General features: G+C 44.8%; 1 protein-coding gene across 2 annotated transcripts in view; it reads left to right on the forward strand.

Moving 5' to 3' along the window:
* Positions 1-14,837, forward strand: part of JCAD (junctional cadherin 5 associated) — a 60,926-nt gene that overhangs the window by 32,675 nt on the left and 13,414 nt on the right. For both annotated transcript variants that reach the window (XM_023920105.2, XM_086862170.1), the window contains exon 2: positions 12,082-12,443. In XM_023920105.2, coding sequence (XP_023775873.2) covers positions 12,142-12,443 — 302 coding nt within the window. In that variant the 5' untranslated portion in view covers positions 12,082-12,141. The remainder of the gene's footprint in view (positions 1-12,081; positions 12,444-14,837) is intronic.

The following is a 14,837-nucleotide window of genomic DNA, read 5'->3' on the forward strand; positions in this document are numbered from 1 at the left end:
TAAACCGTGTCCTGCTGCAAAGGAGACAAAAACCCCAGCTGTTCTGTCAGAAGGAGATCTGTGCTGTTATGTCATTTCATAATTGCCTCAGAATTGCAAATCATGGCCTTAGTCTGCCGCTGGATCTGTGCCAAAGAACTCTTGCATCTATTAAGGATGGGTGGTTGTTTGGGTTCTTTTCCGTTTCTTTTTTTTTTTTTTTTTTTTTTTTTTTTCTTTTTGGTCAAGAAGGGAGAATAATGCCTTTTTACTGGCGTGGACTCTACACGTTAAGTTACTCCAGCCCTTGTCTTTAAGTGAACACACGATGTAACTGTTCTGAGTACTCAGTCTGATTCACAGAGTCAAGACATTAAATCTTGGCTAGCGACAATGAGAATTGTGTCCTGCTGAAAAGTATTCAACTGCACTTCTTTGCGTGAGCTGAAGCAGTTTCTCATTGTTACTTCAGAAGTTCCGATTCTGCCCAGAATGGCTGTTGCTTTTTGTGGGTAAGAGACACAAGGAAAATAGCAACCTTCCGGCTTCAAACTAAACAATATCAGATTAATGACAGAGAATGAGCTCTACAGATCAGAGATGCAGCCACTTGCAGAGCCTTCATTTGTGACAGCACTTGGTTTGTAATCACAGAGGCTAGATCTACCCAACCCTACCATGCTGTGCACTTCTACCACTTACCATGGTACCACTTGGAGGAAAAAGTGTGGTCCTGCCAACTATTCCCTTTTCCACGGGCGCTTTGGTCAGCAGGAGCAGGAGGCAGGCTGCTCCATGGGGTAGAGAAGCTGGGCATGGCTATGCCCCTCAAGGCATGGTCATCTCTAAGCTGTGCCACCAGGGCACATTAGATTAGCACATTAAAACACCAATTTAGTCTGTCATTTCAAAGGCTGGGTCCTTCTGCATCCTCCCTTCCTATGCTGATATTCAGTATTTCTCCACACTGCAACATGTATTTGCCAGCTCTTGGAAAAGATGGACCTTTCAGGGTCTGCCAGGCTGTGTGTATCAACTGGCATGTTACAGTACTATATTGTTCTTTAGATGCATAACTTCACTGGCCCCTTATGACCTAAAAAGCACACAGAAAATAAACAAGGGCATATTGTTCAGTGGGAAGGATGCGGAAAGTTCTTCTACATTAGCTGTTAGTTAGGGAAACATTACTTTTAAGTGTTTCTCCTGATTGTCAGAAGAATGACATGGCACATGTGAGCTTGTTTTTTGCCAAGCAAGCTCTATTTGGAAGGTGTGGCATTTCTGAACTTCTTGGTCACCTTGGAACTAGTTATGAGTGCATAGCAAAGTCCTGCCCAAATCTTCTCCTCTAATTAATTTGGCCAGAGGCCATCCTAATTAACCTTGAGGGAGTTCAGGGGTGGGAGAGCTAGCTATAAAACAATTGTTCTCTTGTAATTTGCTGTTCACAATGTGTTGACCAAGCCACAAGCTGCATCTCTAAAATCCTCTGGGTCTCTTGCTGAGGCCATTACACCAGTTTATTTGTTTTTTAACAGATGCTGTTTTCTAATCCTTGAGTGGAAGGGTTATCTTGCTTTCTGCAACCTTGTTATTGTGCTTTGTTGTAAGGGCCAGTGGACTTGGGCTTGCTGGGGAAACTCACCGGTTTCATCTGTGAAGGAAGGGGTTGGTCAGTCTTTCAGCAGTCCTGATGCGATTGTTAAGGTCTCTGTGTGAACTGATGGCATCTTTTCACATCTACCTAGAAATAACCCTCAGTTCTTCTGGTACTGGCAGTGCCTGCAGGGAACAAAAAGCCGCATTAGCCTCTTTGCCCATGAGTATTACAGTTAGGATATTAATGGAACTTGTCAGCCATAACTTGGACCGTCTCAAATGGTGAGGCAAGGGAAAAAATCTGAGATAGTTGAAAAAAGAAAAAAAAAGTTAAAGGCTGGGTTCTGCTCTGTGAAAATGCTCATAGCACCCTGCAATTCACAAAGAGAATTTCAGGATGGTCCATCTTCCCCCTTGTCATGGTGACTGCTCACCTTGTTGGTCCAGAGGGCTTATCTGTGCCCAGGCTTACCCTTACTGGTGGGCAGCCCTGCCCAGCACACACAGTTCCTCAGCAGCACAGCATCGGTTGTGTGTAGCCTTCTCAAGCATCTGTCTAGGTTTTTTCTGTGCTAATGCATAAAAATGCTACTTTGGCATTTTCTGGTAAAGCGAGGGGTTGGGGGGAAATCCTGCTGAGACTACCAGTCAGGACACACAGATCCCAGAAAGAAAGATCAAAGGCGTCTGTAATACAGGAAGAAGCAGAGGGTCAGTCCGGAAAAGAGGGCATTTGATTATATGTACAAGGGTAATATAAAAGGGATAACACACAGGAGAGGATGGTAGTGTGCGAAAATGAGTAAACAAACAGATGTGTGAGACTATGCTGAGAATTTATTTACTTCAGAAGACACAATCCTTATCTCTTTGAAAGAAGAGGAGACCACACCAACCTTGGAACGGTTCTGCTCCCAGCCACATTTGTGAGCAGGAGAAAGTGTTTGTTTACGGATCCCTCCTCCATGAGTCCTGGCCTGATGGGCTGGCCTGTCCTGCTGTGATTAGTAGGATGCTAATGTGTGTAATCCTTTTGATCACAGAGCCCAGGCTCTATAAGTCATGTCACTGTCACCTCAAAGAAGTTCAGCCATGTGATAGATCCCTTATTAAAAATTTTTACTTTGAAAGATTTAATACAGTTATTATTGAGATTCTTTTTTCTTTTTTGTTTTCTTTTGTCTCGTACAGATGGAGAGCTTTTCTATTATAAAAAATACAAAAAATAATACTTATTCATGAAGTCCTGATGTGGGGAGTAGGTTATTAGGACTTTGCCCATAGGTATTTTAGGTGGGATGATTAGCCCATAATATCTTGATTTTAAGATGTGAGCAACAAATGTGATTCCCTGTGTTTTGTTTGTGCCCACCCGGAGTGGGCTGCTCCATACAAAACTGTAAACAGCATGGAAACATTCATCTGAGTTCTAAAAAATATCCTCTTCAGTTCCTTTTTGGGAGGCAAAGCGTTGACTAATTATGCTTTGTCTAATAAATGTACTATTTTGCTCTCCTGTTGTGACAGACAAAAGCTGTCATTTGAGGAAATTCACCATATGCTGCCAATTGGTGTAAGGACTGGTTATATCTGGAGCACAGAGTATCAGTGAGTGCTCTTTAACAATTGCTCCTTCTCTGAAAAAAATCTGGGCCAGTTTCAGTGGACTAATGTGCTGGTCCATCATCAGTGAAAGCAAGCTGTTGACATTTTGAAAAACAGCTAATACAAACAGTGGTATCTGTGCATGCTTGGACATATCCTCTCTCCCTGTTATGCATTTACATCTCTTTGGATGCTTAAGAGCCTCAGCCTATCAGTGCTCAGTCAGGCCTGGATTGCTCTATGGCAAATTTAAAAATCAAACTTATTTTGGATACTAACTCCCATCCTTACACAGTTGGACATGTTTTTCAGCATTGTGTGAACACAATACTCGAACACCCATGTTACTTTAAAAAAAAAAAAAATTCTCTCTCTCTCTCTCTTTCTCTCTCTCTCTCCCATTTTTTCTTGGCAAATGTGAGAAAGCAAAGTCTAAAACTTCTTAACAAAAGGCAGCACCTGAAGAGCAGCCATCACTCGTCGAGATCTGCCCCGAGAGATGCTGTGCACTCTCATGGTGGGTTTGCAGAAGCATCTGCACCAGTGAGATACAAGACAGGAATGACTACCTTCTAAGAGTCAAATCAACTCTTTAAGACTTGTTCCTCTCATCCTCCCCACTTCCTAATTTTATTGGAGACACATTGTATTATTAATTTGTTCTCTGGCACAGTGCCTCCAGGATTTCATTGAGGTCTTTTTGCTCAAAGAATGCAAAGAGGATGTGAACTGTAATTTTCACTGTCTGTGAATCTCTGTGTTAGAGAAAAAATGTGAACTCTCCTGCCTTCAGGTAATGAGTTAAACACAAAAATTCACATATTTCTTTTTAATTTCTTTGAGGTGAATGGGAGGGACTGGCCTGGGAAGACATGCAGAGCCAACATAAAGTTGGCTTATCTTCCAGCAATGACTTTGGCATGTCTTCCTCCCATGTAGTCTGCAGAGTTGATTATACATGTAGCACTAGTGGCTTTGAAGCCTTCAGTACAGCACTGATGGTAATGGCAACTTTTTGAAGCCTTGCCTGGTATCCATGATCTGATAAGAGTCCTTTGGTCAGGACCCCATTCTGGTGCCTCTGCTCATCTGCTGCCTCTTGTCTGCTCAGGAGCCTTCAACCCATAGTGTGTGTTTTGTGTCTCAGCCTCCCTGTCCCTCCCATCCCTTGAGAAGAAGCAAAGTTTCTTTTTCTAACCCTGTGCCAGACCTGCTCCCCCTCAGCACCCCCCTCGCGCTTCCCTGCAATGCAGAGATGTCAGGAAAGGAGGGTGCACGGAGACTTGCAGCAGAGGGGCTGGGGATGGAGGGGAAAGTCACATTTTATTTGAGTTGAGTGGGCTGGTTGTAACACAGAGAGACTTGCACAAGAGTTTTGACTTTCTTGGAAATATGTGGGGCATGCCAACAAAACAATAAGTTTTTTAGGGGGAAAATAGAGAAAGAATATTAAAAAGTTTAGTTTCCACCCCAAATCCCTTGTTTCTGAGGAAGGATTGCTTTATCTGCACCACTTCTGATAGATGTTCATTCATTCTGTTCTTGAAAACCTGTATTGATTCACAGCCTGCCAGAATAAACAGTGCATAACTACCCTTATGGCTAGACAGTTCCTCTCAATATTTAATCTAAATCACCCTTGCTGCCCCCTAAGTCAGTCCCTTTGGTTATCCACATCTGCAGGGAGTAGGACAAGATTATCACAGCCTTTTAGCAGCCTGACATATTTAAAACTTGTTATTGTCTCTTGTTCTCTCACCCTCATTTCTCCACACTTTTCTTCCAACTAAACAAGCCCATTTCTTGTACCCTCTTCTCTAGGGGTCACACTTGGCTAAATTTTTTATCATTCCTGAGAGCATCTTGCTTGAGGAAGGACTCAAACTGGATATAGGGCTGAGAGGAGTAAAGAGCCTGATGCATGATGTTCCTCTTGATGTAACTCCAAGCTTATTCATTTGTGTGTACCAAGCCCTGCACTGCTCTTATCACAAAACCATAGGATTGTAGAACTTGGAAAAGGTCTCTAAGATCATTGAGTCAAATGATGTCATCCCCCTTTGTGACTCTAGCCCCAGAGACTCTTCTGCTGTATGCCCCATTTTGTTTTGCATGACATCCTTCTTCTTCAACATGTTTTTTTACACCTGCCTGTATTGAATCTCAGTCATTCATTTCAGACTGGGTCTCTGATTTATTAAGATTTTATTCTAATTTTAATCCCTGAAAATGCTCACAGCATTCCCTAGAGATTTGTGATTGTAATCTTCCTCCTAATTTACAAGTCATTAATGGAAATACCGAATAGAACAAGACCCCAGGCACAGCTCTTATGTGTCTTTTCAAGTTGACATTGGACTTGCTACTGTTCCTTGAGTACAGATTTGAAGCATTTGTATACCTGCCCACTGAGTAAATTGTACCTCAATTGTATTCACCTGGTTTGCATATAAGACTATCACATGCATTCATCAAAGCTTTCCTCATTCCAACGTGTGACTTCTACTGTTTTTTCCTCCCTAGTCACTATGCTCCCAGCTCCATCAAAGAAGAAAATTAAATAGATTAGGCTTAATTTGTTCTTGACAAGTCTGTATTTTCTGTTTTCTCATGACTATCATGTGGGAGTGGATGCAGCTGCAGTGCAAGGCGGCAAGCAGGGAGATGGAAACTTCTTGGATTGCACACTTGCTCCTGCTCCACAATAAATCAACGCTTGTTATAAGTATTTACAAAGGAATTGAGTAATTATTAGTCTGATTTGATATCAAAGCAAGGCTGTTTGGTCTATGATACCCCAGATCTGTCTCCTTCCCCCCTTTTGTTTGAAGTTAGATAACATGTTTGCCCTTCATTCATCCTTTGGGAATTTCTAGAAGGTATTTACTCATGGCTTGGAGGCAGCCCTGACTAGTTCTCTACTCCTTCGTTACTCCTAGCCTGTGCTTCATTAAGCCACATCAAGTTGGATACATCCAACTTGGATTAATGTTCTTTCATCTCTTTCTCCTGTGTTCTAGAGTATCTTTGCATTATATAGCTAAAATTTGGTCATAGTGAACATTATTGTTGAAGGCTCTTCAAACACTTTTAATAATAAATAAAGATAATAATTTTATCTTCCCTGATGGAGTGTGTCTCTATAAGTCAGTGTGTGTGATGCTGGTTGTTTCCGTAGCAGAGGGCAAGGGCATGGCATTCTGGGGTGGCTGCATGCACAGCATCACTGCAGCCTGCTGCTTACAGTCCCATCTGACTTTATTGTCCTGCAAAAGATGAAATTAGCAAGGTAAAAGCCTTGTTTAATGTGCTTTTGATAGGCTGCTTTATATGCACACATGCAAAACCAGAGTGAGAAAACAGGAGCAATTAATATGTCCAAAGCCTTAGATATCCTCCTGGGATGTAGCTCAGGGTTATATTTAGACAGAGCAAGTCGCACCATCTAGTATTAGAACAACCGTAAGAACCTGTTTTCCATGGCTCTTGTCTGTCAGGCTTTTATCACTTGATCTGAGACTTTCAGGTTGTGTCTGTCTCTCAGGCTAGGTTTATTTTAATATTGTCAGCTAAACCAATTCAAGCATTTCCAAGAAGAACTAGAGGGGAGGAGAGAAGGAATATTGTTTTTCCCATATTAGAAAGGGGAAAGAAAATAAATCCTCCAGTTTTTTGATTGAGAGCTGCGGTGCCATCATGTTCAGGAGCTGGATCTATGGTGACAAGGCTTGGAGGCATCTGTGTGTGTTCTTAGCAGACTCATCTCTGTTTTGAGTTATTCCATTTTCTGAAGACTTTTCTCCCCATCCATCAGCACACCCCAGCCTCTGGTGCTGAGCAGCCCACTGGTGACCCAGCCCTGTGCTCATGCCCTCGTTGCTCCAAGGGATGTGCCAGCAGAGCACAGACCTGTGTAGCCCTGGCCCAGGGCTGTGCTGCTGGAGTGGGATCATCCCTGTAATGACAGCTTCTTCCAGGTATAGGTGAGATGGGTCTCAAATGGGAGCAGAGAGCAGGCACAGAAGTGTAGACAGGACAGGAAATGTCCATCAGGAGAACAAAGAAATTGGGGTGATGGATGCAAACTGAGGACTGGCCAGCAGAAGCTCTGAGGGGTGCAGGAGGAAGGATGGGCTGACTGCCACAGTAGTGGGCTCTGCGGGAAGAGTGACTCAACTGGTGGGACCGGGAGAGAGGAGGGCAGTGAAGGGATCCTGGAGGAGAGAGGGAGGACAGGAAGAAGGATTGGGTGAGTGTGGGAAGGAGGAAATGAAGGCACTGGGCTGCATGATGGTAAGGAGTTAATAGGGGTGGGGGGATATGTGGCTTCCTGGACAAGTGTTGGTGTTGGATTAGCTAGACAGAAGGATGGAGGAAAGCACAGTACACAAATCACTGCATCCAGCTTTTTTGGCTCATCCCATGTCTTCATTGTGTGGACAGCTATTTGCCACACTTAGGTTCACGTGCAGAGGCAATAGGTTCTTACAGCAGTTGCTTTGAATATACCTAGTTCACTTTTAAAGCTGAGTCCTTCAAAAAATCAGGTTGTAAGCACTTCATACTGGGTGTCTAGAGTGGAGAGGGTTGTTTTCACTTTAGTCTGTCTGCATAAATGCTCTGTCTGGCACATGTCTGATATGAAATGGGAATAATGTCACCCAGACGTGAGTGAAGATAAGCTAGTTTAATGTGTGACCCATCTAGATAATACACTTTGTAATTCAGATGCCTGTTAGTAACTATATCTTCCAAGCAGTGTTTGAATAGCTGCTGTAGAGACAGCCCAGGAGAAATTACCATCACCTAGCCTGCACACCAATCGAGGCCAGAGTCCCGCAGAATTCAGTAGCCTTAAGTCATGTAATTAGAGACCGCAGCAAATTGTGTGTCCATGCAGGGTGCCTTGATTTTGGCAATTCTTGATGTTGTATGCTTCCTTTTGCACTATGAATCATGTTCCTTCAATGTTTTCTTTTCTTGAAAGTTGTACAAAATCATTTACATTATTGTTATAAATAGTTCTGCGGAGATGGGCAGGGAAAATCATGCCCAAGAAGGACTTCATGTGTTGAATTCAGCCAGTTAAAGGGTTACCACCTTCTCCTACATTTCAAGTAGTGGAGGGCAGGAGAGGTATTACAGAGGGCAGCCAGAACCAAATCCTCTGTCCCATCTGGTCTCCCACCCAATCTGTGGCTGCTGTGCCAGGATACTCTCTGGAGCTCGGGCTAAAGAAAGGAGCCTGCCAAGTGGCTGCTCAGAGCACCATGAAGGGAGCATTCAATGCCATGCAAGTAATTTCAGAGCATGGAGGTAGGACCTGCTTCTGCCATTGGTGCAAGTGTTAGCATCCATCATCACTGGTACTGGTGATCATACAGATGGTGGTGCTACCCAACCCCCACTCCTCCCCAAAATAATAAGGCTTGGGAACCCCTGCCACTGAAAGAAACTACAGACAAAGACAGATCATAAATGGAAAACAAGTGTTTCCCCCATTGAGAATGAGTTCCAGAAGCAGCTCAGAGGAAACTAGCACCCCATTTCTTCAGGGTGTTTTTCAGGAGTGCTTTGGGCTTTTCTCAGGCCGGAGGTGAGGTTCGTGCTCATGGACAGAGCACCCCGAGGTGAGGTGCTCTGATGACGTTTCCATCTGGTGATCCCATTGTGTCCCGCTTGCTCAGGCTGTGGGTCTCCATTGTGTCTGTCTACATGGGGGCTGATGCTGATTTCCGCTGTTCACGCTTGTTTCTTTGCATCTCAGAGTGCTGTTGAGAAGTTTCCAGAGAAAAGCTTGGCCCCTGTTTCCAATGTAATGCAGAGTTGTACTGGCTGTCGGGGACAAGTCGGAAACACTGGCAAGATAGCAGGCATCCTCAGGAAGCAAATCCTATCAGAAAGCACTGATGTCATTGGCAAACAAAACAAATGAGGGCTGGAAAAACAAACTGTTTTGCAGTGTTGTTGATCTTCCCTCAAATTAGAAGCTCTGCATAGTCTTTACTCTGAGGTCCAGATTATTTACATGGCAATACTGCAGCAATGGTTTTGTTACTCCTGCCAATCCAATTACTTTGATTTTATTTTTTAGGTTTATTTATCTCAGGGAGGGTGGGGTGAGTGTCCCAGAACTCTAGCCGGATTCAGAAAGCTGGCCAGCATCCTTGCAGATGATGGGTGCTGACATGGTTGATGTCCTGCAAGCTTTGATCGGGGATTTCCGGCTTCCCTGTCCCTGGTCAGGTCCAGTACAGGAGATGCTACTTCCTCATTACTTCTGCACCGCCCTTTGAGGCTGTGTCCCAACGAGTGGCCACCTGCCACCACTACTACAGGCTTCTTGGAGCTTGTGCTGTGAGCATGGAGCAGGATTCTCCCCCTTGGCTGTTCCCATTGCGGTGTTGTGATGGGCATAGTGATAGAATCCATCTCCCAGATGGGGCCCCACCACACATAACCATGGGGCTTCCCCTTCTACACATGGTGAGTTTGCAGAGCAGGAAGAGACAGCCATACCAGTTCCTCATGGCGCACTTCTGCTTGTTGCTCCTCACCACTGGTGCCAAAAGAAGGATCAGAGTAAACCCCATGGGCTGGAGGTTTCTTGCCCACGCACCTTTGCCTCTCTGATGGCTGCAGTAGGTGGCAGGGAGGGGGTTAAACTCTTCTCCAAACCAGCTCGATAATAGCAGGAAAAGCACATTTCTTCCTTGCACCTGTGAGCGCTTGGATGGGCTTTCTGCTGTTTATGGTAGTCACATTGGATCTTTCTCCTGTTAGAAGCTGAACAGCTCTAGCAGCCAGCTGTTCCCTTTGCTCTGCTGATACCTGGCTCCTTGCACAGTCTGGGCAGGGGGTGGATGGAAAATCAGCTTTTTAGGTCAGCATTCAAAAATAACCCACAAAGCCTTCCCTTCCTTCCATGAGGGAAGGGTCTCACTCCTCTCTGCTTTCTGCCTGCTTGTACTTACTGCTGGCTCACCTGCTCAGAGCTCTTACTGGGAATTTGGAGTTGTGTTCTAGCTGGGGCTAATATCTTCAGCACAGAGCTTTATTTCTCTGTTTTTAAAGGGTGTGTAGTGTTACATGTGTGAAAAAGGAGGAGATTCATTAAGCTCTGGGGACAAACCGGTTTAGGTTCAGGAGGCTCTCAGGCTGGAAAACCACTTTTGCAGTGTTTCAGGTTAAATTGTGGCTGTGTATAAAAATTGTGCCTGTTTTTCTACACTGTGAGCTCTCCTTGCATGAGTGCCATGGCCACCGTGGGCAGCACAGCACAGAGGCAGCCAGAGAGTCCCTGAGTGCTCAGGAGCTGCACACCAGGCTGGCCCAGAGCAGCTGGCCAAACTGGATCCACAGCTGGCACAGCATCCAGGAGTCAAGGCAGGACAGAAAATGGATGAGGCACTGGATAGGCAAAAAGTGGCCATAACACAGAGTGCTGCAGTACAGAAACTGGTTATATATATAACCAGTTATATATATATAAATATAGCATGACAACCTGTCCACTTCTGTATATATGTAGCATGAGAGACTTAATAAACATATAACAGCCATCTCAATAGTTGCTCCATTTCAAGTAAATCCTTGTGAACAAACTTCTTCCTTTCTTCATGCCCAAGAAAAGCATTAGAGACCAGTGTATAAAATGCACTTTTGTGTCATGATTTTTGCAGAGACAGTTTCCTTTTAAGCAGCTGGGAGTGCATGGCTCATGATCCTCAGGTGGACCTGCTGCTGCTAAGGACATGCAGTACTCACTAGATGTGTTAAATGAACTGTTCATGCAGGGAAAATAATCTTGTGGTTTATATTTTACATGAATCCATTTCTGTGTGTTTTACCTTTTTATCCACCTTTTTAAAATTTCTTTCTTTTGGTAGCACAATTCAAACAGGAGGAATGTATCAGGATGGGTCCATTGTTTTGTACAATCTTAAGAACCTTCCACACATTTTAAAACTCTGGAAGAATAGGTATTCTGTAATTGCCATATTAAGCTGTGAGAGTGGTATAGACAATAGAGACTGTTTTCAGCCAACTAATTCAGTTTGCTAGATCTTTGCTCTAGTCTGCAAAATTGAGGGCTGTCACTGGGGAAGAAAAATCTCGACCATCCTGTGTCTTGCAGATCCTTGAGATACAATACACATGGGCATCACGTGTTGTTTCGAGTCATATTACACAATGCAAGTGTGCTGTAAAGACAGCACACTTGGAATCTTAGGTTTTGTGTTATTCTAGCAGAGGATTGCAGCAGGCCAGTGCAGGGAGACAAGAAAGTAAACTGTAAAGAGGACTGTTTAGCTGGGGCATTGCCTGATATTACCTGGGTTTCTCATGTGGTTGCATAATTCGTTTTTGTTCTTATGCGTGGTTTGTCCTTGTTTATGTGAACATTTTTTAAAAAAATTAGAATATGCAGAGCTGTAGGGAGAGGCTTATTGCTCTGTAATCCACCCTCTCCTCCTGCAGCAACTTAAAACATAATACAGAGCACACCTTTCCATGACTGGAGAAAAATAGTTTTCTAAGGAAATGCCTGCTCAAGTTGTGGGTTTACCTCCAGTGCAAAGTTTTTATTTTGAGATCACATTAGTGAAATCTGAAAGCTGCAATCACCAGTGAATTCTTGAGTGAAAGGGACTGAGTCAGCAGCAGCAGCACAGCATCTGCTACTTGGCTGAGTGCAGGGAGGTGTATTGTCATGGGAAGGACAGCATATGATTCATCAGCATCTGCATGCACTTTGCTTCATCTATTTTATTAAGAGGGTGAAAAACTGAGTACAGAAGATGACACCTTTAGCTTCAGTAGCCTATTGGCTCATCAAAGGTATCTTTCCTTGTCTAAAGTTGCCTTCTGCTTGTTTTTGGTTATGTTTTGTAGTGATGGGTCCAGCTGGAAAGAGCTTTCTGATGGCACAGCTGTGAATGAAACCAGCACAACATGTTCAGTGTTGAAGACCTCCTGATTTCTCATGGATACAAATTGTCGAAAAATCCCCCTGTTTCATATGAGAACAGATGTGATGGATACAGGCATGAATCCACAGGGAACAGATCTGCTCAGAGAACAGCACTGAATGGGATTGAAGCAGAATCCAGAGCTGGGGCCAACAGCAAGAAACCTCTGGTGAAAACCAGCTCGAGCAGCACTGAAAGCAGCCATGGGAGCCAAGGGAGGAAAGCAGGTCCTGGTTACCACCATGACCTTCAGGGTTTGTCCACTTTTCATACTTCAGAAGGGGGGTAAGTTTCAGCATCATGCCATGGCTTTGCTTTCTCTTTCTTTTGGTCTTGACAGATAACTAATCATGACTCTAACCCTTAACACCATCTTCCTGTGATCCTGCTCCCATCCTGGTAACCTTTTCCACTCAGTGGATGCCCACATCCAGTGACACATCCATTCACCTTCTAGAGAAAGGCCTTTGGGAATACTGGGATAATGGGAAGTGGCTGAGTGTGGGAAAATATGTTTTACTAATGTGGTCTGTATGATAAAGACCTTTCTGATGGACTTAGGAAAGCTTAGTTCTAGAACAGGGGAAAAAAATGGGGAAAAACTCTTCCCTTTCTTCAGTTTTAAAACTTCACCTAACTTCTTCTGCCACTTACACACCCAGGTTTTACTGTGGATTCAGCCACTTGCAGCCCTTGGTGGGTGCTCCTACATGCACTGAGGACTTGCTTGTTCTCCTAAGGCTGCTCCTGTGAAGTAAGCATGAGAAGGTGCCTGTGCACTTCTTTTTTAAAACAGCTCCAAGCCAGTTGAAGCTGTTGTCACTCCATAAAATGTGCTTGTACAACCATGGCTTGCTCAACACCGAGTACGTGCACACCGGGGCTGGGGCCGGCTGGGCAGGAAGAGCTGTGTGTACACACCGACGCTCGGCCATTGTTCTGCAGCTATTTGAGTGCTGCAGATGAACAAAGGAAAGGGGCTCGAGCAGGACTGGAAGCCAGCCCAAGTATGACGATAGTTTGGAAGGAAAAGCCCCTTCCTCCTGCCCAGTGGGCTTGAAACTGAAAGCAGGGCAAAACATTGTCGCCTTGGGAGCTTGTCCTCTTACAAAGACCTTCAGTAACATGTGGCAAAGCCATGTGGCCCCTTACTCTTGGGCTCATCTGCTCTTTCCCTTCACATCTTTTCCCCTTGCAAGTCTGTTTGCCTGGAGCAGAAATGGCTGCTGGTTGCCAGTTAGGATAATGGGCAGGAAGAAATGTGAGCCCTCTAAAGCAGTCATAGGACAGGGCAGCGAGTCTTGATGAAGGTCTCCAGGTGGAACCATCCATTCTAGAGAAGGAAGGACAGAACACAGATGTAAAGGTAATTGGGAGGATCCTTTCTGGTGTGTTTTGGATGAAATAAACTGGACAGCAAAAAAAGTGAGGAAAGATACTGAAAAAGAATGAAAGGGAAAAAGGTTTTGAAGCAGGGGAAGAGAGTGTGCAGTGGTGCTGAGGAAGCTGGTGCTGAGTTTACAGTGTGGAGAGATACTTTTGTGAAGATCTGGAAGCTACCACAGCACTGCTGCTCCTGCTAATCAGAGCCTGTGTGGATACACAGGGATTTAGGAGGGTGGCTGTCTCATTGCTTCCCATTCCTCTGGGTGCATCTGCAAGGGCTCACACATCTGCCCCACATCTTGGATATGGCAGAGAGATCTGTAATTGCTGGCCTTGGCTAAATACCAAATAATGCTCTCTAACAGTTTAATGATCTCTTTTTAAATGCAAGAGGTGGGATCTGCCAATCTACAGCATAGTTCAATATTATATCCTGGTTTTAAAAAGTGGCTTTTCCACATAAAATAGGGAACACAACCCTGGAAATGGCTTTGTCACACTTTCATAAAAATAGAAATATTTTCTTGCTATTACTGTTTCAGCAAACTCTGATTCCCAGTGTGCCTACTGGGAACTCTCACAAGGCACTAGCAGCTGGGAAAACCTTTGTATCATCCCTTCCTTGCCACACCCGGGAGTGTGGAGTGCTTCCAGTGTGGAGCGTGACACAGTGGCCCAGCTGGTCCAGGAAGGGAGGAGGGAGCTCTCCAGGCCGGATCTGGGGAAGCCGCAGCTGCAGCACTGCAGCACCTGGTGTCAGCTGCTGAGCCTCAGTGACAGTCCCCCTCCAGATCCACTCCCAAGTCACAAGGCTGCCGTGTGCTTGTGAGCTGCTCTGAATCAGAAGAGAAGATACCTGTGATGGCCCAGTTGGGAGTCCTTGGGCCTGTGAAAGCAGTGGTGACCCCCACCAGGCATTTTGATATCGCTGCTTGGTATCTGGACTGCTATGGGAAATCAGCTTCTGGTTCCCAGGCTGGGAAAGTACTGCACACTTCAGAGACCTGGGGACAATTTGGGCCCAAGAGGAGATGACCACAAGATACTACAAGTGCAAGATACTCTCTGGGCATCACAGGCTTCCTGCCACCATTTCCTGGTGCTGTTTTCCCAGTCAGCACAGAGCAGGAGAGGACCTGAACAGTCCATGTGTGTCCTCCACAGGTGGTGACAGTTCCACAGCAACTCAGAACATGGCTTAGGCTCCTTGTCCAAGGAATTATCTACACCTGACGTAGAACTGATAGAACTTCCCATACATCGTGGAAGTGAGTGATGTTGCCAGCCTCCTGG

Source organism: Cyanistes caeruleus, chromosome 1 (assembly GCF_971803275.1).
Source record: "Cyanistes caeruleus chromosome 1, bCyaCae1.hap1.1, whole genome shotgun sequence".
Classification (NCBI taxonomy): domain Eukaryota; kingdom Metazoa; phylum Chordata; class Aves; order Passeriformes; family Paridae; genus Cyanistes; species Cyanistes caeruleus.